Genomic DNA, 23,639 nt, shown 5'->3' with positions numbered 1-23,639 from the left:
GGCAAACCTGTCATATTCGCCAAGGTTGGCTGCCAGAAAAATGTGATCAAATCAAAACATCTTCACCGCCAACTTTAGAAACTGTCATTTACTTAAACTGGTTGAAGTAAGTGGCTGCGCCAATTCAATGGGTGGAATTTTCCATGCCCGCTGGCAGCAGGCATGATAGGTGGTACATGCAGACAATATGGCATGACCACTTTCACGATGGTGGGAAGGCAAGTCAGCCTGCCAACGGTTGTTGGGGAGCTCATTGTACTACATCAGCACATTAAAAAGGCCATCCCGCCAGGCTCTTGGACCCCTGCCGGATTGTCCACCCACGTCGGCGGGAAAGCACATCGACGTGTTTCACAACAGCACACAGGCGACATGCACTTGGCAGCCTTTACTTTGGGGGAGCTGGAGGTGAGTGAACAGCATTGTTCCGCAGAACTTGCCGGGGAGGGGGGGGAGGGAGTTGGGGAGGCAGGGTGAAGTGCTGCCCTGAGACAGAGGTGACTGCTGTTGTGGGGTGGGTGTCCGGTAGCAACTGCTGACCAGCCTCAGGCAATTGTTGTCTTGGGGGTGGGGGGGGCAGCTGCTGCCTGGTGTTGGATCCCGCGCACAAGGAATCGAGGTGGTGGGGGCAGAGTAAGTGAGGGTAGTGGCCACACATTACAGACACCTGTATAAACTGACCATGCCTCTGCAACTGAGACAGATCAGGCGCAGCCACAGGTGATATGATTGGGGTCGGGGTCCTGGGCTGCCCACCCATGCAAGCGGCACAGAGGCACCAACTGGCCACCAAGTGCTCCAGACATTTACCACCCCCACCTCCCACCTCCAGCACAGACTGTGAAGCAGTTGGACTGCACACGTTGTACAATCTCCTCGCCAAAGCTGGCCATGTAACAGTCACTGCCAGAGGCACTTACAGCCCCTTGCAATCTCAGCAGCCATGGAACTTTAGAAGTTCTGATGCTTTGTCCGTCTTCAGCACCTGAGCCCTTCAAGAGCCGGAGCACAGCATCAGTGGTCAGAGATACTGAAGAGATGGGGGCCAGCCCCTCCTTAAAAAGGTGCTGAGAGCTCACAGAGAGAATGATGGAACTCTGACACCTGCCCATTACATTCTGGCAGCAACGACCAGCACTGCTGAGATGCAGGCAACAGTAATGTTTCCAGGGAGTGAGAGGCTGGACCATCACTTTGGTCTGAAGGCTGCACAGAGCACAGGGAAGAGGCCCTGGACTGAGACATCTGCCTTCATCTTGTACAGAAAGGTTTCACACCTAAGTGACAAGAACATTGCCCATCAGAACAAGGAGCCATAGGCAGGGAGACATTCTTGGGGGTTTATTGACAATAGTGAACAGTTTGTCCAAGTGATTAACACCCATGCCCAGGCTGTGCAACAAATTGTACTTAACTGTCCTAACCCTGCCACTACGCCTTGTTGCTCCCCGGACATCCACAGCAGAGGGGTGGAGGCAGCCTGCTGACTGTGATGCCGTGATGACTTTGTCGGGTGTCCTCTGGAGGGCCGAGACTTGGAGGGCTCTGGACTGCTTTCAGGGTCCTGCTGTGTGGCAGTGGCACCCTCCCTGGCCTATGAAGCTGGAGCTGGAAGCTGGAGCTGCTGAGGTCAAAGGAAGAGGGGAGTTGGTTGGCCCAGACACTGAGTCATCTGGATGGATGGGCCCCAAAGTGTGCACCTGCGAATCCTCCTCCCTATGGGTGCCCGGGGACCCCAGGCTGACTCCTTGTGGAGCAGGGGTAGCTGGAGTGAGAGTGAGCTACCTGATGCCATTCTCGCATACACACTGTTGGAGGCCAACTATGGCATCAGCGATGGAGTTGAGTCCGCGCAGCAGTGCAGGAGCGACGTCCTGGACCAAGGTCTCCATGGTGGCCACCACCTTACCAGTGTTGATCTCTTGCACCGTTGGCATGCCGGCGCTATCACCTGAGCCTGAAGGCAGACAGACTCCTCCATCGTGCCTTGGAATCTGAGGAGTGCAGCGGACATCCCTTCCTGATGTTCCCGAGCTTGCCTTTGCAGCTCCAGCAACTGACATGACTGAATCCAGAGGCTCGTCATCTGACTCGGACTCAGCAAGGTTCTGGCCTCCAGCAGTCCTACGAGTGCTGGGGACCTGGGAAGTCACTGCTGCCGCCTGCTGTGGATCAGACAGTGTGATGTGCTCACCAGATTGTGATCCCGAGGCTACTCTAAAGCTAGGTCCCACCGAGGTGTGTATCTCTGTGCTGGTGGAAGGTGTGGGTGAGCGCTGTGACAGGACTTCAATGAGCATGCCTTCAGATTCCTCTTCAGAGTTTTCTTCTAGGCTTGATTGATGGCCCTGGGTCATGAACTCATTCAGCTGTTTTCCAGATGTGCCTGCAAAAGCAAGAGGAGATAATTAGTGCATGGCAGTGGCCTGTGAAACAGGAAACATCACTCACAGCATGGTTGTCTGATGGATGTGGCACTGCTGGATCCTCAATTGGTAGAGCAGCGCCGACCTCACCATCAGCACAGGAATAGTCCGAAGATTGTGGCCGGCCAGCTGGATGGCTGTGTTTTCAAAGTCTGTGAGGACCTTGACTTTGGGCATTCTGCCACCAGTCTGTGACCTCTTTCTCTTGCTCAATGCCAGCTTGTCCTGCATGGATAGAGATTGAGAAAGAGTAAGCAAGACGCCTGCCAGGTCACATGATAAAGTATGCCTGGCCTGCGTGAGCGGTGAGTGGTCCCATGGACGGATTGAGAACAATGACCGCGTGTGTGAGAGAGAGTGAATGGTGATGTCCCTTGGACTAGCAGTGAGTGAGGACCCTGTGGATGTGTGATGGGTTTGTGAGTTGAGAGTGATGTGAAGAGTGACTTACCCCGGTGGAATGGAGATCATTCATCTTCTTACGACACTGGGTGGCTGACCTCTTCTGAAGGGTGTTGGCGCTGACCACTGCTGCCACCACCTCCCAAGCCGGATTGGTCACGTTGACGCCCATCCTGCGGCCAAAGCAGGGGTGCCGGACATCCCGGTGGGCCTCCAAGGCATCCAAGCAGTCGCTCGTTGAAGCTGGAAGCTGCGGTCTATTTCCCTTTGCTGGCCACGTCTGCCGTGAAGCAGTGGTGAGCTGGAAGCAATGAGCACTATGCTCGCAACTGGACTTTAACCATGACATCTGGCATGATGCGCCGACGGGGTGATGGCGTGGCGGGCAAATGAGAGCCCGCCTGCCATTGAAATGGCATGTTTCCCGGGAATGCATAATTAATGAGGTGGGTTTGGGACGATACGGCGTGAAAACCCGCCATCACAGCCGGCAGGTAAAACGGCGTTTCACCTGTCCGCTACCGCACTTTGGGCGGATCTGGGAAAATTCCACCCAGCGTGTCAAGAAAGGGGTGGCAGTAGCACTGGTCTCTCAAGATAAAACATCAGGAGAAATAAAAAGATGGGGTTGGGAAGAACAGAAACATGTTTCAAAATAGCCACCTGTCCAGAAAATTAGTTGAGAGCTAGTCTTTAGCTCCATCTAATTTTTCCAAGATGCTTGATGGGGATCCAAGTTTGGAGTTGGGGAAAGAAAGCTCCTTTGCTGCTCCCTTGTACTATCTTCAAAAACTTGTTTTTTGATTGCGATTTCTTCAAAAGAAACAGCATGGAATCACCTTTTAACAAGCAAGTGTGGCTCTAAGCAATATTCATCTTCAACCAGCTGTAATGATGGACCTTTTAGTTTCAGATTAAAGGAAAAATTATTGTTCACTTCTTTGCTTCTCATTAAGGAGATGGAGGAAGATTGTCATGTAAAATTCCAAGGAAGAATACGCCATGTGAGAGTATCAAAGCTACTTCAAAACAATATAAAACACATTCTGCTTAGAAATCATTTGTTTCTAATGCAATTTATAGCAGACCCTGTTTCCCAAATCATATCCAAGGTCAAACAGCTGCTGTCTGGATTCATCCGCTTTGACTGCCAGTGCCCTCTTTGGGAGCTATATCAACAAAGATGGCACATGGTTGCCTGAAACCAATTTCAAGAGACTGGCTCATCCAACAATTGCCATCTCAAATCTGAAGATTAATAAGCTCACACAACACACAGCTAAGCAAACATGAGACATGACTTCATGGGTCAGACAAGCACAACTACAGGAAGCACTCTCTCAACTTCAATGGCATCAGGCCAGTTGAGAACATGGATAATGCTTCTGATTGGGGCTCAACACAGAACGGTGATACAATGCATTATTTGTCTGGTACGATACGGTAAACAAAAGACAACACTTCCATTCACCTTACTCCGTAATTAATTTGACAGCTTGAGCTTATACACAATACAGAAATCTTCAAACATTGTTGACGCATGACACCTGGGTAGTTATACACTGCATCATAAGCTAACATTTTGACTCCTCAAATGATAATTTATTTATATTTTGGTTATTGCTGGAACCATAAAAGAATTGCAGGCTGATCATGATGCCAGGTTTGACTACTTTTTTGCCTTTAATAGCTAGTGGTCAAATGGACCCCCAATGCTGAAATGTTTCAAAATTGAGAAAGCAAATGTCAGATGAACATGAAGATGAAGGTACATTCAAATAGGGCCACCTACATGCTATAAATTTAGATTTGGACTCAATTGTCCTGGAATCAAAAAGAGGCAGTGATGCATCACATCTGAGCAGAAACTGGAAAAGCCCTTTCTGCCCTCTGAGCTGTTAGCTGTTGCTTGGTGCTAAGCTTTCATTAAATTGATACTGAAAAAGATTGTTGCAAAGTTGTGTGTCTGTAATTTGCTTCAGTGAAGACGGTTAAACCATCCTGACAGATGTTGCGAAGAAGCTTGGCACAGCCTGTATAAAGGTTGTTATGTGGGACGCAGGCCTGTACGTTATGTTGATTTTACCAATGCAGAATTATATTTGGACATTGCATTATGCAAGAGAACAAAGTACAGTTCCATCAGCTATCAAGTTGACAGGTCAAAAACTTACAAAATGTTACAATCGACATTATACATCTTGATGATAATCTTTCCCACGTTCAATGCAAACTGTACTGAACTGAAAGACTGGCTTTAAGCTTTTGTCTCCCCACCCAATTCACCCGCCTCCATAATCAGTGCATGATTTGAATCCATTCACTACAAGTTTAGATAAACAGATTCTGGGCTACACAATGGCTCAGTCATTATGAGGCAGGCAAAATGCCATATTTAATCCTTATTTGCAGTAACCCATTGAGGGAACCAACAAATAAAAGACCTTACACATATATCAACTAGTAGCAAAAAGCATTGGCTATTGTCAGCATAATAAATGGAAGCGTATATCCAAAGTTGCAAGTTTAAAAATTGAAGGTGTATTATAATCAGCTGAGAGACAGAAGGAGAAAAAAGAAAAATATGGGTCTCTTCACCACACATTTAGGAATTTGGTGAGACTTGCACAATATACGAGTGGCCAGTCTTCAACTTTCCCTCTTCAAATGTACACCTGAATTTTGCAAACCTGTCTTATTTCTCAGTGTAGTTTCTTTCACAGTGCAGATTTCAATTGACTGCGCTTCACACTTGTGCAGTTGCACTGTTCAGGGACTTAACTTTAAAACATTAAATGTCTTACTGACTTTTATGTACAAGTATCGGGAGGTTTGAAAATAGGAAAGAGGCTGACTCCGCCTCAGTTATCCCACTCCTCACAGGGGTGACACACAGCTGCATATTCCAGACTACCATGGCAAGATTAAGAAATTATGTTGTTGAGAATATTTGCTCTAACCGATATTCCAGCACATTTGACATAATGAAAAACAGCACACTTGACATAATGAAATACATAAGGGTACCAATGTGTTCTACTGCTGGGTCACTCCTACCTGGCATATGCATGTACATTTAATGTAATCATAAAACATTAAATTTCAATTGATTGAGATAACCACAGATGTTAAAACTTATTTACGCTAAATATTCCGAGTCAGGAGAAATATTTATTCCACAAACAAAGTCTGAAAGCTTATTTGGACTACTTTTCAATAAATACATACAGAAATGAAGTGACCTTAGATGATTTTTTTTTTCTTGCTCAGCTTGCCAGTGGAGCATAGAGAGTTCATTTTCGTTTCTTAAAATTTAATGGTGTAACTAACCCCATGGAATCATGTCCATCTGTCACACTTCAGCCCCCTGCACTCAGCAGTTAAATACCTTCCAAACAAGTAAGTTTATGTTTTACTCCGAGAAATCCATCACCACTTGTTTGTAAGGTGGCCGAGTTGTGCTATTAGTGACGGTTGACCAGCAGCCACTTCTTGGGTGGAAACTTGTAAGTTTACTTACAATATACTCAGCAGCTACGACATGTGCTTTCAACTCCAACTCTATCTCTACACTGCTATTGGTTACTACAGATCATGTGACTTGCCTAACAAGTATTATTCTTAAAGGCACATTACACACTAAACAAAATCATAATTACTACGGCACTGCTGCAGCTTTGATCGAAACAGCGTAACAATATTGCAATATTACCACAGTACTTCCAACAGTATCCTCAACATAGGCTTCACAAATCTGGCTACAAAGGTTTAAACAGCTTGTCTGAGTTACATTGGAAGCTGACACAATGAACTGGAGAGAAAGAAATTCACCTCATAAGGCGGGTCAAAATCAATGAGGATACTTCCCTCTTCTCACTTCATGCTCCTACTCGTCATCAATCTCTGAAACACGCACCGATCCCACAATCTAAACTCTGCCATTTCACTACTTTATCTCATTCCAACACATCCTGTGCAATTTTGCACTTCAGTTACAGACCACCTGGCTGTCATAAAACAAGTTATTGGTGTTGCAAGGTTGTCAATACTTCATGTGTAGTTTGTCAACTGTTTCCAATGAAATGATTATTTTAAATGAAGAATGACACATTTCAGCCATGACGAATTCTATATTACAGCTGGCACCTAGTAACTAGTGGCATATCCTAATTGTTGTCATACTGCACAGAAATTTGTAAGAAACAACTCCAGATATACTCTCACACAAATTAGCACCTTTAAATCAAGTTTAGTGTTCAATTCAAAACACAACCACAGCAGAAAACCTATTACCTTTCTCACTTCAAAATGCTTTTCATTTCCAGTCAACTTCTTTCCCTAAACTTCGATCAGCAAAACTGTTCTTACTCAATTTAATAGTCGCTGCCTAACAAGTTATCGCATTTACTAAGTAACCACCCATTTATAATCTGGCAATATAACGAATTGTATAATGTGTTCAGCTACAGCCAATTAAAACCCATTAGAACACAGTATCACCATTGATACAAGTCTGACCATAGTTCTTGCATGATTCACACACCCAGTCAATAATCTTGTAACATATTTGCACTGCACCGACAGCAATCGATAATTTAACATATTTCGGAGATCAGGGTTCTGATAACAGTTGACCTTCTGGTGGTACAGATCTTGAGAATGCTTACAAATTGGTTTGTGTGCAGCACTGGTTTGCCCAGGCATAATTTTAGGACGGCACCATCTCCATTTTCAGCAAATAAAATATTTTTAAGTGCCCCATTTCAGTGAAATTAGTGGCCTCCCAGGTTTTCCTTGGCTCCTCGTGAGAGGGGAATTTTCCAGGTGCTTCTGATTTCTAGGTACCAGGTGACAAGCAGCAGCTGCCACCTGCATGCAGGTCTGATTCATAAAAGCATGTAGCACAGGAGGCCATTCAGCCCAGCACACCTGTGCTGGCACTTTGAAAAAGCTATTCCAATTAATCCCACTAGCCTGTACTCTGCCCGTGGACCTGCAAATTTTACCTTTTCAAGTATAATACAATTCTCTTAATAGTTACTATTGGATCTGCCCCCCCATCAGCTTTGCAGGCAGTGCATTCCAGATCAAACTCGCTATATACTGAAATTTCTCCACATGCCCCCTCAGAACTTTTAACAATCATCATCAATCTGTATTTTATGATTCCCAACCCTCCTGCCAGTGGAAACAGATCCTTATCTACTCTACCAAAACCCTTCACAATTCTGATTGTGGAAGGGGCGAGCCTGATCTCTCAGGTTGCCTCATACAGGCCAAGAATATATAGTTTCCACACTGCTGCCTGTAAGAACCTTTCTCCCACTATATTGAAGATCCCCAAAGATAGTGATAGCATAAATCCCTCCATACATTCTCCTAAAATTGAGAAATTAAAGCATCTTTCAGCGCTTGTGGAAATGCAAGGGCAATAATCATTCATATTTAGCCAAGTACATCCAATACACAAATACTCACCAGGATCCAGGCCCTCTGTCGGTCATGAAACTTGCCCTTCAACTTTGGATGAATCACTGTTCCCAGCTCTGGTAGAAGTTCCTCCATTACCAAGTTACTTATAATCTTGGGAAAGAAAAAAAATGACTTGAAAATGATCCCTTTGCAAGAACTGTGCACCACTTAATTATTTAAAGGGTGTTGCGTGATACTTGTTTGATCTGCTTACATCACCAAGGCACAGCTGGCTAACCAACATTTCCACAGAGGAAATTTGATTCATTTTGTTTCTTCCCCACCCCCCCCCCGGCCCCATCACAAGTGCACTTTGACGAAGCTTCTTCAAATTTTTGATCGACATGAATCAAATCCAAGACCTCACAGAACTTCAATTGCAAAACATACACAGGCTATCCAGAATGAGACCAAAACAAAAACCACTTAAACGGCTAAGTGCCCCATGTTGTTGCTTTGCATCAGGTCTCTCTGTGCCATAATTACTTCCTATCTGACTTGGGGAGAGGGAGAGTGTGCAGGATGGTGCAAGAGAAAGAATGCGAGAGTCCAGATCTGGAAAAAAAATAACTGACCAAATACAGAAACTTTCAGCATACCATACTGGCTTTTGTAATGTTGCTCAAACTTTCTTCTGAAAACGACTGCACTAAAACGCTGGGCTTACAAGGTCCCAATGCAAGAACGTCTCGTTTCTTGGCTTGAATTGTACATAAGAAATTGTTTATTCCTTAAACCACTGATTGTATGTACCATAAACAGAGGTTGGGGTGGGGGTGGGTGGGCCAAGAGACCTTTAGAACATTAGCAATACTTCATCCATAATACTAACCCAAATAACCTGGTTGTAAAACGAAATTTTTTTGCAAGCCTTCGGTCAACAATGCCAATTTTCCACATCACCCATCCATGAGTGAATAGTTCAGTAACAGCTTTTGAAAGACTTTAATACAGCCTATTAAGTCATAAAATCTTTGCTGAACAAAATACTTCAACCTAATGACCAAGGGCTGCAAAACAATCTCCTTCAAAAGTACTTTCAATAATTCTGCCAGAGACCTCGTGAAAAGAGCAGAGCTTTCTGGTCCCTTTTGGAAACCATTCAGTTTACAAGTTAGGTGAAGTTGATTCAAGTTTTGACTGGCATCTGACTTGTTAAGTTCTTGGAAGTAAAGGATTGAGACCAAAATCAAGAGGTCATAGCATTGCTATGAAAGACATTGGTCAAATCCTTTCTAGGAGAACAAAAGCAGGTCAGCATGTGTAAAGAAAAAGATTTCAGACTCCCAGCATGTGCAGTTTTCCCTGTGCTACTTTTCCCATTGGAATATAATGGACAATTATAGGAAAATTTTTATTACTGAAATGGTACAGAAGTGTGCAAATAGGATTGCAGGAATTTAATTTATGATGAAAGATTGAACAAATTGGGTTTGCATGTTTGTTTCCTTGTGAAAAAGGAAACTTGGTGATCATATGAAAAGAGCAGAACATTTTTCAACACGGTGTAGGGTTGAAATGTCACATGACAGCAGTTAAAAATTGTGCCATTTCCCTTTTGTAAACTAAATAGTTTACAAGTACATGAAGGTCAAATTCATCCAATGTGCATTTGTGGAATGTGTTACTGAGGAAGAATTAAGGCAGCGATAAAAAGGCAATTACCACTGCTCAGCCGGCCTTGTGTCAAACAGCTGTATCCAGCCAGCCTCAGATCACCAATGGGATCTCAGTCCATTAGACTAAATTTGGCCTTTATCTTTGTGATTATGCAATTGGGACTGGTCAGGTGGGAAATGTTTGGCTTATGTTCAACATATTGAAATGTTCAAAGATGACGACAGTGAGATGCTCTCTTTTCTCATTGATTCCAAACAAACATGATTGTCCAGTCATTATTTGCATAATTGCCAGTTTTTAGTGAAGAATTTTGGTTTTCTAATTTTCTCCGTTCTTCTGAAGGCAGTGGTTTTATGTGAGGTTGCCATTGTAAAGCTTTGGCAACCTTCTGGTACCTTTTCCTAACAGCAATTCTTCATATGTGACCCCCTGCACGTTATTACCCACAAACTATTTCATTGAAAGCCAAGCCTAATTGGGTCCACACACATGCACTTTCTACTAGGTTAAGGAACATGGATAATTATCCCCAAACCTGGTGGAGGGTAATTATTAGTGGCCCCGCTGCTGATCTAGTTAATAGGAGGTTCCTGGCCTATGCGGCTTAGGACCAGGTCAGGTAATAGGCCCATTCACAGAAAGGAGAGCAGCCTCAATAAAATGATGGTTTGTGAGGTGGGAGAAGGGGCAGGGGGTGGGGTGGCAGGGGGTGGGGTGGCAGGGGGTAGTTTTGAAAGCTCATCTCCACTAGCGTTGTTCATGAGCAGTATGCAATCTGTAGTTTCAACACTTAGCTGGTAAACTGGCCTCTCTCTTTCAAGCAACACTTGGTACTCTGAGGCAAGAGATATACATAGGAACAGACTGAAGTTAGAGGCCAAGGCCAATTACTATCATTGTTGGAAGTTTCAAGAATAGCAGGGAGGTCTGGAAAGAGGCCAGGTTATCAGAAGGTCAGGAAACAGTGGGGAATTGATGGCATTATTTCTCTTGCTTTATACATTTTTCTTCAAATATTCAGCTGTGGTTTGGTTTTTCAGAGAAAGCATGGCAGACATACCACAAATAGTGGTTTCGTGAAAGGCAGGAGGAGGAGAACATGGAATATATCCAACCTTTATTCAATTTGAATGCAACAGAAAGATAATAAGCTGACTTTATACCCAAATTTGACAAACTTAAAGAATGGGAAAAAAATCTATTACCCTCATACTCCAAATCATGTTGTGTATATTTGAGAGAATACAACGGTAGAGGGAAAACAATGGTGATTTTATTTAATGGATACGCCATTATAGTTGAACATATTCTGAAACCTATGGGCATAATTCACAGTTCAATAAAAGGGTGAGATTTCTATTCTCAGTTTACACCATTTCCTAATACTTGATACTTTCCAGCATCCCATATTCCTAACGTGCCATGTGACAATGTATTTGGGGAAAAAAAGGCTTTTAATACATTGCCACTGAAGCAGGACCGAGTGTGTTCCATAAATGGAACTTAATTGCATAGAAATGGAATGACAAAGGGTTTTGTCAGCTGTTAAATTTAAAGTGCTTCAGGCTATAGAACAAAAAAGCATCACTTCACATAACCTCTGACTACAGCCATCAAACATCTGCTGAAGCCACAAGCCCTGTAGTGTGTTGTGTTAACAGTCACCTGGTTCCACTACTCAGAGAAAGAAGTCATCAGCAGCCAAATGCTGTCTGCCATTTTAAGACTGTTCACAAATTAAATCCAGAACAGACAGTAGCAGACTTTGTCTGAAGCCAGGAAAAATTGTGGAATCTCATCCTCCAGCTGAATTTCCCTCTGTCATTGCATTAATGCTTCTGCTTAATCCATGATCTCATCCACAGAATGTGAATTTTTTCCTTTGCATGTAAATAGCAATCAGGCTAATTTTTACAGACGATTCATTATCTAGAAATGGAGGGGTCAATAGCATTCTCTCACGTGACTGCAGATGCACATAGCACTCCGAATGGGCCAGCTAAATTAGAGTAGCAGCTGGAGTTACTGGTACTACAGAAGGTATGTCATCTTGTGGTTCAGAGAGATAGTGCAACAATATCCAAATACACACTGCTTCTTCTTTTAAAGAAGTCTGGTAACCAAGTTGAACTTAAATGCTGAAAACTTGTGAAAACTTTCTCTTCATTCTTATTTGGTAAGAAGTCAATTAGCATCTAAACTGTTCTTCCCTGTCTTGACAATAAGTCTCAGCAATTCTTGATGAGTATCTGTACTCTTGTCTGGGACCACATGCAAGAACCTTAAGGGTATGGGCGAGAAGCTTCTGTTTTATCCCATTTCATCAACACACATGGGCACAGATTCAACATTTTGGTGATATGGCCGTCTAACTATATTAATTAATGCAGTGCTTTCACCAGCTAATCTCCCGCCAAGTCGGTGGCCAAAGGGTTATTTTAGCATTGGTCTTGAAGGTATAATTATATCTGCATTGTATAAACTAAGGCTACGTTGTTACTGACATAATGGTCACAATTACCAATCAATATCTAGGTACAAAATGAGTAGTCTGTCATGGGATCTGAAAACTCTTCATGGAAGAAGGAAATCAAAGCTATCTTTGGCTTCTTCACAAATGTATCCCACATAACTTTACATAAAAATTCTTTGTAAATTTGCTCCAAAACAGGCATTTATGCTCAGCTTCCAGCCCAAATAATATTATAATCTATTCAAAGTAGAGGGTGGAAAACGTGCCCCAAAACACCTTAATCTAAGATCAGCTGTTAGAGGTGCATTGAATGCAGCCTGAAGGACTCTCATCTTCCACTCCCAGTGAGAAAGCATCTGGCATCCAGTTGGTACTTTGCAAAGATGGCACAGCAGCAATCTTGGACATTTGTACGACTGACATAAACACACCTGGCACCACTGACAATACATCAGCTGCATGCAACACATCCCTCGTGCCTCATCAAGGTAAGGTTTTATAGCAATGAAAGTGGGAGCCATGCATCTCCTTGATTTGTTCTATTATGCTCTACGCAGAAACCTGCGACAAACTGAACGAGCACACTAATCTTTAGCTATACTTCCTTTCACTATGTAGAAAATGAAAATATTCTGCTTCTCAGAGACTAGGCTGAACATAAATGTTTTTTTGTTCTAATTTTAACGTGGGTTATTGAATTTTATTCCCTCACAGCATGCTTGCTTTGGCACAGTATTTCTTACTTCTCAAATTAACCTTCGTAAGCATTCACCACTCCCTCCTGAGATATGGCACCGTTAAGGCTTTAGGAATTTTCAACTTCTTTTCACCATCTCCCTTTTGTTGACTTTCACTACCTACGTAGCCTTTCTCGATGGTATACCATCTACAGAGAAGAATGTGCACAATTACAGCTTGGGTAAGAAGCCTTGGGGTGTAACAGAACTGGGCTAACAAGTCAAAATTCCATCTTCTCCAGAGATCATTGCCTAAAAAATGTGCAGCAGAAACTCTGTGTGCTGGACATAATTGCAATCTTCTGCACTGATTTCACCAATGTTGGTGAATTGCACCCAAAAAAACCAGAGAGAGTTGTGATGTTCTTAATTTAAATCAAGATTGGTAAGAATCACTGATCCTCTGGCACAAATGGTGCAATTATGAGAGACCAGCAATAACAGGAGACAAAATCCTAATTATTTTCTTCCTTTCCCCCATCTATAAATGTATTGGTAAAGATTACAGGTGAACATCTACAGTTTTACACAGGTTTTGTAACTAATGCAACAGCCTGAGAATTTTCACGAGAAGCAGCACCTGATCAAACTTGCTGCTTTTATGCCCGCTATCTATAGCACAGATTTGAATGGGAAATCCATTATTACTGCAGCTTCATTCCAAACACATTCTGTGAGTCCTATGGGTTTGAATGTGAAGGTTCCCAGCACTGTTGAGGAGGCAGGGTATGGAACAGCTTTGGCTTTCTAAGTGTCTTGTATGAGGCCAAATTCTTTGGGAGGGAGAGACTTTAGAATGTTTAATGGCACTTGAGCCAGATTTAGTGTTGATCAGTCAAGCACCAAAGTCAAAGAATTTCAAACATGTCATGTCCAAATATATTTTAAATTGAATAAGTTCCTGGCAGGTTTGGTGGCAAGGGTTGGACCGCTATCAGTCAAGGATTGAATTCCTAACCTGGATTATTTTAACATGGCACCTTTCTACACCTGGACTTTTCTTCTTAAGACTGCTAATACAAAACACCACTAACAACTATGCAGAGGCCCCCAGGCCCGTGTGCTCCATTCCCTTGCCAGAAGAAAGGGTTTTAGGATATTAAAAAAACTGCAGGATTGGATTGTTAAAGATGATAATAGGAGCCCACAGAAAAATGCAAATTATTGTCCTTCTGTTGAAAAAAAGCACAATTAGTCGAATAAAAGTTGCGTACAGGACATTTACTTTATGTTCCTCTCAGGCATGATATTCTCACCTTCACTATTTGGAATTGCTCTGTACCTGGTCGATAAATAACCCTGCACAGAGAGGTAGAAGGAGTATTGCTTAAACAGACCTGCAGGAATCAAAGCTTAAATATCCACTGTGGGAAGAAGTAGTTTTCAATTTAGCACTGACCAAAGCTACAATTAAACCTAAACCTCAAGCACACCATCAAACAGTTGCTCTTTTGAGTCAGCACTACAATACTCATTCATTGGGAGGTCCTCCTGCTAAGAAATCCATTTCAGCTGGTTCCCCCGATAGCTTGATAAACCTTGGATTTTTAGCTTTTGATTTTAGTTTCGTTTTTCCAGACAAAGTGGCCTATGGAAAGTGCTCTCAGCTAAAATGTTTTTCTTTAAATCCCAATGAAGAAATGAAAAGATGGGAAGAGAGTTTAAAATCTGGTTTTTTGGATAAGAAAACGGCATAGATAGTTGCTTTTGACAGAAAAACAGCTTTGTCTTCCCTGTTGAATAAAAGAACAACTTGTGTAGTGGAGTGAATTAGCTCACTTACTTCGTCTCTGGGATCTGGGTTTAAATCTGGTCGGATGACAGTCTCCCATCTCTTGTGGTGTAAAGGCCACAGTGAAATAAGTTCCAAGTCAGTAAGAGACGACACAAAACTGGCATTAACTGTTGATCTCATTTGGAAGGGTCATTAGCTAGTTGAACTTGGTAATGGAAATTATACACTCATAGATTAGGATGTGAAGTGAGACTAGGGCTAGTGTACTTTGTTATAGCAGAGTAAATGGAAACTTTGCCTTGCAAACGATTATGCTCACCCTGGCACTCAGCTGGAAGAAGTTCTTCCAGAATCTCTCTCACAGAATCACAGAGCATAAAAGACCCTTCGGCCCATTGAGTCTGCACCGACACATGAGAAACACCTGACCTACCTACCTAATCCCATTTACCAGTACTTGGCCCATAGCCTTGAATGTTATGACGTGCCAAGTGCTCATCCAGGTACTTTTTAAAGGATGTGAGGCAACCCGCCTCCACCACCCTCCCAGGCAATGCATTCCAGACCATCACCACCCTCTGGGTAAAAAAGTTTTTCCTCACATTCCCCCTAAACCTCCTGCCCCTCACCTTCAACTTATGCCCCCTTGTGACTGACCCTTCAACTAAGGGGGACAGCTGCTCCCTATCCACCCTGTCCCCTCATAATCTTGCACACCTCAATCAGGTCGCCCCTCAGTCTTCTCTGCTCCAACGAAAACAACCCAAGTCTATCCAACCTCTCTTCATAACTTAAATGTTTCATCCCAGGCAACATCCTGGTGAATCTCCTCTGCACTCCCTCCAGTGCAATCACATCCTTCCTATAATGGGGCGACCAGAGCTGCACACAGTACTCCAGCTGTGGCTCACCAAGGTTCTATACAACTCCAACATGACCTCCCTACTTTTGTAATTCAGGCCTCGATTGATAAAGGCAAGTGTCCCATATGCCTTTTTCACCACCCCACTAACATGCCCCTCCACCTTCAGAGATCTATGGACACACACGCCAAGGTCCCTTTGTTCCTCAGAACTTCCTAGTGCCATGCCGTTCATTGAACACTTCCTTGTCAAATTATTCCTTCCAAAGTGAATCACCTCACACTTTTCAGGGTTAAATTCCATCTGCCACTTATCTGCCCATTTGACCATCCCGTCTATATCTTCCTGTAGCCCAAGACACTCAACCTCACTGTTAACCACCTGGCCAATCTTTGTGTCATCCACAAACTTACTAATCCTACCCCCCATATAGTCATCTATGTCATTTATACAAATGACAAATAATAGGGGACCGAGCACAGATCCCTGTGGTACGCCACTGGACACTGGCTTCCGGTCACTAAAGCATCCTTCTGTCATCACCCTCTGCCTCCTACAACTAAGCCAATTTTGAATCCACCTTATCAAATTACCCTATATCCCATGTGCCTTTGTCTTCTTTATAAGTCTCCCATGTGGGACCTTGTCAAAGGCTTTGCTGAAATCCATATAAACTACATCAACTGCACTACCCTCATCTACACATCTGGTCATCACCTCAAAAAATTCAATCAAATTTGTTAGGCATGACCTCCCTCTGACAAAGCCATGCTGACTATCCCTGATCAAACCTTGCCTCTCCAAGTGGAGATAGATTCTCTCCTTCAGAATTTTCTCCAATAGTTTCCCTCACTGGCCTGTAGTTCACTGGCTTATCTCTACAACCCTTCTTAAATAGTGGAACCACATTAGCTGTTCTCCAGTCCTCTGGCACCTCCCCCGTGGCCAGAGAGGAATTAAAAATTTGGGTCAGAGCCCCTGCGATCTCCTCCCTTGCCTCCCTCAGCAGTCTGGGACACAAATCATCCGGACCTGGAGATTTGTCCACTTTTAAGCCTGCCAACACCTCCAATACCTTGTCACTCCCTTTATCAATTTGCTTAAGAACCTCTCAGTCTCTCTCCCAGAGTTCAATACCTTCAGCCTCATTATCTTGGGTGAAGACGGACGTGAAGTATTCATGAAACACTCTAGCGATGTCCTCTGGCTCCATCCATAGATTGCCCCCTTGGTCCCTACTTTTTCCCTGGTTATCCTCTTCCCATTGATATACTTATAGAATATCTTGGGATTTTCCCTACTTTTACCAGCCAGAGCTTTCTCATATACCCTCTATGCTCTCTTAATTGCTTTCTTAAGCGCCACCCTGCACTTTGTACTCCACTAATGCCTCTGCTGATTTGCTCCCCTTGTACCTGCTAAAAGCCTCTCTTTTCCTTCTCATCGTATCCTGAATATCTCTGGTCATCCGTGGTTCTCTGGGCTTGTTACTCCTTCCTATCACCCTAGAGGGAACATGTTGAGCCTGTACCCTCCCCATTTCCTTTTTGAACACCCCCCCACTGCTCCTCTGTAGATTTCCCCACAAGTAACTGTTCCCAGTCTACCTTGGCCAGATCCTGCCTTATTTTACTAAAATCCACTCTCCCCCAGTCCAAAACATTTTTTTGCAACATGTCGATTTCTTTGTCCATAACAAACTTAAACTGTACCAAGTTGTGGTCGCTATGGCTAAAATGCTCGCCCACCACCACCTCAGCCACCTGTCCGGCTTCATTCCCCAGAATTAGGTCCAGCACTGCGCTGTCCCTTGTTGGACCCTCTACATAATGACCTAAAAAGTTCTCCTGTACACATTTCAAGAAATCCACTCCATCCAAGCCCTTAACACTATGTCTATCCCAATTAATGTTGGGAAAGTTGAAATCACCTAATATAATTACCCTACTGTTATTGTTTTTACATGCCTCCACAAATTGTGCTCATATTTGCTCCTCAATTTCCCACTGACTATCTGGGGGTCTATAATAAACACCTAATAACGTGGCTGCCCCTTTTTTATTCCTAAGCTCTACCCACAAAGCTTCATTTGATGTCCCCTCCAAGATATCATCTCTCCTTACTGCAGTAACTGACTCCTTAACTAATAATGCAGCGCCTCCTCCTCTTTTACCCCCTCCCATCTCGCCTGAAGATTCTATATCCCGGAATGTTGAGCTGCCAATCCTGCCCTTCCCTCAGCCACGTCTCAATGATGACTACTCTATCACAATTCCACGTGTCAATCCTCACCCTTAACTCATCCATTTTACCTGTAATACTCCAGGCATTAAAGTAAAGGCCTCGCCTTACTCCCTTGAAGCTTAATGCAGCTGTACCCCCTCTGACTTGATTGTTTTACTGTATTACGATGTGTTCCTATTCTGCTAACATTGTGTTCCCTCCCTCTGCCGAATTAGTTTAAACTCCTTCCAACAGCACTAGCAAATCCGCCCGCAAGGATGTTAGTCCCGCTCTGGTTCAGATGCAGACCATCCCGCTTGTACAGGTCCTACCTTCTCCAGAAATGGTCCCAGTGATCCAGGAATCTAAAACCCTCCCTCCTGCACCAACTCTTAAGCCACGTATTCATCTGCACTATTCTCCTATTTCTGAGCCCACTAGCACTTGGCACTGGGAGTAATCCAGAGATTACAACCCGAGGGGTCTTGCTTTTTAGTCTACTGCCTAATTCCCTGAATTCTTGATGCAAGACCTCATCCCTCTTTCTACCTATATCATTGGTACCAACATGTACCATGACCTCTGCCTTATCACCCTCCCCCTTCAGGATGCCATGCAGCCGTTCAGTGACATCCGGGACCCTGGCACCAGGGAGGCAACATACCATCCTGGAATCACGTTGATGGCCACAGTAGTGCCTGTCTGTTCCCCTGACTATAGAATCCCCTATTACTATTGCTCTTCCTCCCTTCCAGAAACAAGAGGAACCAAACTGTTAGCTATATTATTCCTGTGATATAAGCTATTACACAAGTAGCTTTATAACTGCAGCACTTACAGTACCATTGTCACAATGCACAAGCTGAAGACTTCTAACATTTCAGGAAACTTCCTGGCAGTCTAATGGTTAAAGTAAATGTTACCAGATATAGTTACCAGATATATTTAAAATATGGGTTGGTTCTAATTTTGATTTGTTTACAAATTCTGCTGCCAATGTCGATGCAGTGACTGCCAACACAGGCAGGATGGAAAAAAAAAATCAGCACAACAAAGAAGAATATTCTCACGCAAAATCTATAAATTTTTGAAAGAGAACAAGTCTTCAAATGAATCAGACTTTCCCTCCAATTTCCTCATTTCTTCCTTTAAAAGGTGTAAAGAGCCTGTCCCAGGCTGCACCCAAATGAAAAAATATAATTAACTAAACTTGTGGGACACTACTTTCAAGTCAGTTGATCCAACTGACTTGCCCACTCTCTCAATATACACATACCCATGTTGTTAAATCACAATTTATGTGACAAATTGTTGCCTGCAGGAAAATAAAATGGACATACAAAAAATCTTAGTATGGAGCCACCAAAAAGCCACCTAACTCGCTGATGGCTCTACTGTAACTTGCCAAGGAGATGATTCAATGCCACAGTAACATTGTGCTTGCTCAAGTAGAACAGCAGTAACTAACATAGTTGCTCCACAACACAATGAGCCTGTTCATCCAGTAACACAAGCCTAAACCCCTTTGGGCCAGTAGCTATAAATTCAACATGTAAGCAAGCCAGGGGAAATAAGTGCACTCATAAGATATGGGACTGGAAGATGCAGCATGCATATATACATAATCTTATATTTCAAAATGACTGGAAACACAATTGTCCTCTCAGTTATCAAATATTTTCCCACATGGCTCCAAAAGACACTAGAAGTCAACACCTTCTACAAATTTCACATAGGAAGTCACCATTCACTTGTTGGGTTAGCGACTATTGTCACTGGTATTGTTTCTGCTGTTGTTCTGCTTCTTTTTAAATGCAGTGCAGTACAAGTGCCTTCATCCCTGACCAGTGCACCACTTAATTCAGTTACTAAGTTCTTACATCCATTAAAATTGATAGCAATGGAGAAAAAGGTTCTGTTTTGATTGATCTTCATGGCATGTCAGCTGAACCCCTGGGGATCACTTCCCATTCTTCAGTCACCATAAAGGACTCACTTCAGTCATCTATTGTACCAAATCTGGTGACACAGCCTGTCCATCTCAGCTGCCTTTGTCAGACTGACCAGAACCAAAGTACTTCAAGTGTTCGGGATTTAATCTTTTGATCATCATGAACATAGAGGTGCCATTGATGAAAGAGTTGGAGATCATAGATCTTATATCCATTATGGGTCTGCTCTTCACCTCCATAAAAGAGGATGGAGAGGTCAACCATATTAGTTTTCAGTCACATTCAAGTACTTTGCAGATTGGAAACTTGAGTCATCTGAATATTGTGATTTCCTTTTTAATTTGCATCAGTTGCTCTTGATCAATGACCACATCAACATGCAAAATTTTGCCAAGTTAAGTGAATTCCTTCATAGCCTTCAGGATGAATCTCCCTATGGGGATGGAGTTTGGAAGATAATGAGTGGAATTATTTCCATGATGCAATAATTAGGCTGCTGGCATCTTACATTCACAGTGGTGACTTGCAAAGGAAGCACCACTGTTTGAAGCCTGAATAAGCTGGCTGACATAAAAGAGGGCCACTGTTTAACACATGTGGTGACAACGTAAGCAAATCTAGGATATCGAGTGGGCCTTTCAGTGAGTTAACCTACAACCAGCTTACCTGTGCTTGATTGCCACACAACATGTCCCAGGTGCCATATTGATCTTTTGACTGACGATACAATCGGACAGCATCTGAGAAGGCTGGGGTCTCTACTTTGCAATCTTCAGGCAATCCTGGAGTAGGGAAGAAAAAAAAAAAAATCAATATATATTAAACATTATACTGAACAATTCTCCAATGTGCCCCAAAATTAACAGTATACACTGTTACAACTAAAGGAAGACACCATGCACAAGAACGATGAATGATATTGAGATCGACAGTACAGTTGATCGAGTCAACAATGGGGGAACCACAGAATTACATGCCATAGGAGGCTGCCATATTGGCTTTCACTAGTGCACTCCAAAATTAATCCCACTGGTTTGCTCTCTCTTGCCATATTCCCATATCTGCTCAGTTTCAAATATTTATCTAATTGTCCCTTAAAAGATGAAACGTTGTGCCTCACTTACTCAATGACAAAGTGTTCCATGTTCCAATGATTCTCTCAAATAGGTTTTGTATACCTCTGCTCACTGACAATTTTCAACTGAATACCCCTCTTTATTGACTCAACCGAAGCAAACATGCTTTCCCATAAAATCCAAAATGTTGTTGGCCTTTATATGGCTATAGTTACCTGCACTAATACATTTAACGTCCTTTGAATATTTCGGTGTCCTTCATCAGCACCCTTCAGCCATTACTCGTACACTCCCATTCCTAGTTTATCCTCCCAAAATGTACTGCATCACATTTGTTCACATTAACTTATGCTTCCCATCCAAGTGCCATTCTGAAAAATGTACCTATTTCCGAAGAATTTTCTAGCGTTCTTCATTGGTTTGTCCCAACCTCTTAATTCTGCATCAGCAGATTTTTGTTATGTTTGTTTGCCTTCTGTGTTATTGGGAGGGTGGGGGCGGTGGTATGGTAGGGGTTAGAGGAAGGAAGGTTGGTTAAGAGCTGAAGCACAACTGTTTTTTTGAGACTACAACATGTTTCAAAGCAGCCAATGGAGATGAAAGCCTGTGCTTTTGCTGGTTGTAAGAATCCCAAATCAAAGATATCTTAACCTCAGTTGGTTTACAGCACAGCAGTTCAAATAATTCTCATCAGCTTCTCTTGGATGGTAGTTGTCAAGCGAAATATACAAGCTATGCAGGGGGCAGTAGATGCTTATCTTTTGAGGATTGGGTTAAGGCACATCAGAACAGAAGACTGAAGCTCCAGTTCAATTTGAACTGGTAGAGCTTGATACTGGTATTGGCTGGCAAACGTAGCCAAATGCTTAATTTCTCAACAATGTCCTCCACCCCAAGGAGCAACACTCATGCACAGCTATACCCTCGCAAAAAAAACAAATCCAATAGGCCTTCTGAGGCCATGCCAACAGCTTATAAACACACTAATGTGGTTCAATAGTGAGCAAGTTATAAAAGGACGCACCATGATAGCAAACAAAGTGGATTAAATTGTAATGAGGGTTTTCCATTTTTATCAAGTACATGTTGACATCAAACGTCCAAGAACTAAAATTTTTGGACTTACAGCAAGCTTTATGGAAAGGTGATTTTCGCAGGAAGGTCAAAGCTGGTACAGATAAAAGAAAGTTCTTTTTAGAATTTTGCAACCAAACCCAATTAATTAAAAAAGGGAGAAAGTAATGATGTTGAGCTTGGAAGGATCTTGCCTGAAGGCAATTGATAAATCTTCATTGAAACTCATGCTTAAGGTCATGAGTACCAAACAAGGATTTCAGGGACATTTAACTATAGCCCATTAGAAAGCCTTGCATTTACTGTGCATTTGTGTCACATTTATGTCAATAATACCCAATTGTAACAAAACAGCTTATCCTGCAAGCCACCACAAGAAATGCCAAGAGGTTAAATCATTTTAAAACAGTCTTTCCGTGTGTAAACTCCTACTGTTTGGCTGTCATGTATAGCCAATGTCTGATCAATACAGAGTAAGTCAGATATTCCAGTCCTGTGCTTGCAAGTGAATGAGCTCAAGCACAGCAAACAACTGAGGAAAGCATAGGTATTCATCATGTGCTCTTCCTCATTTGTCTAGCTGAAGAGATGTTCTAACTGTTTTTGAGTATAGATCATCAACTCACTTCAGTGCCTGGAGCCGAATTAAGTCTGCAAAGTGTGAGCTACAAATTTGTGGTGGCACTTCTGACCAAGTCAGAAGGCTCTGCAACTAAAAGGTCCACTCCAGAGACTTGGACACAATCTAGGCTGACACTTAGCGAAGTACTGGACATACTACATGGTCAGAGGTACCATCTTTCGGATGAATCATTAAACTAAGGCTCCATTAGCCCCTTAGTGGGCACGGAAGATCTCATGACACTATTCTGAAGAGCAGCAGGGTTCTCCTCAGTGTTTTGGGGAACATTTATCCCTCCATCAAGACTTAAACCCATATTCTGGCTATCACGATGCTATTTGCAAGACCTTGCTGTTTGGAATTTGGCTGCCATGTCCTACACTTCATAAATAACCCATTGGCTGTAAAGGGCTGCCAAAGGCTGTGAAAGATGTTATAAAGATGCAAGGCGCTCTTTCTTGTATTGACAGCATGGTGGGGAAAGTGATGCTGTGTTAGCGATGCTCACTTGGGATGGTATTAAATATGCATCTGCCTAGAGTTCCAAGCCATTTTGAAAAATGTTCAGTAAAAAGAAGCGATTAGCTTGTGCTCCAATTATCATTTCCAAATACTGACCTAGCCAGAAGTAAAAGCTACCAATGAAATTTAACTTCAATTATTTCCATTTTGGGTCAGTTATTTGCTGTTGGAACAAAATTGTTCTTTGAACTCGATCAGCAGCTGTTTGTTTTGATAACTCTTGCTCCGAGAAATATACAGCAAACCTTTAACAACATCAGTTCTTGGTTGTGATCAAGGTGATGCCAGGATTGTGTGTGGAAATCAACAGCACCATCTTTAAAGCAGAGAGAACTTATTGGTAAAGCCAGCATCCTCCACAAGTTCACTGGACTTCAAAAAACAAAATAGATTTGAATTGTTGTGACTTGGTTTGATCGTTTTTGTTTTCTTTAAAAATCTA

At 42.8% G+C, this 23,639-nt stretch overlaps 1 protein-coding gene across 1 annotated transcript in view; it reads right to left on the bottom strand.

Annotated features, from left to right (window-relative positions):
- LOC144685608 (protein Niban 2-like) overlaps window positions 1-23,639 on the bottom strand; it is a 197,905-nt gene that overhangs the window by 28,937 nt on the left and 145,329 nt on the right. Inside the window, exons 6-7 of the mRNA XM_078550291.1 lie at window positions 20,570-20,685; window positions 8,307-8,411 (exon numbers count right to left, since the gene is read on the bottom strand). Of these exons, the coding sequence (XP_078406417.1) occupies window positions 8,307-8,411; window positions 20,570-20,685 (221 nt within the window). The remainder of the gene's footprint in view (window positions 1-8,306; window positions 8,412-20,569; window positions 20,686-23,639) is intronic.

The sequence above is a fragment of the Cetorhinus maximus genome, chromosome 10 (assembly GCF_964194155.1).
Source record: "Cetorhinus maximus chromosome 10, sCetMax3.hap1.1, whole genome shotgun sequence".
Lineage (NCBI taxonomy): Eukaryota > Metazoa > Chordata > Chondrichthyes > Lamniformes > Cetorhinidae > Cetorhinus > Cetorhinus maximus.
Note: the sequence above shows the minus strand (reverse complement) of the source record. Positions and strands in the feature narration are given on the sequence as shown.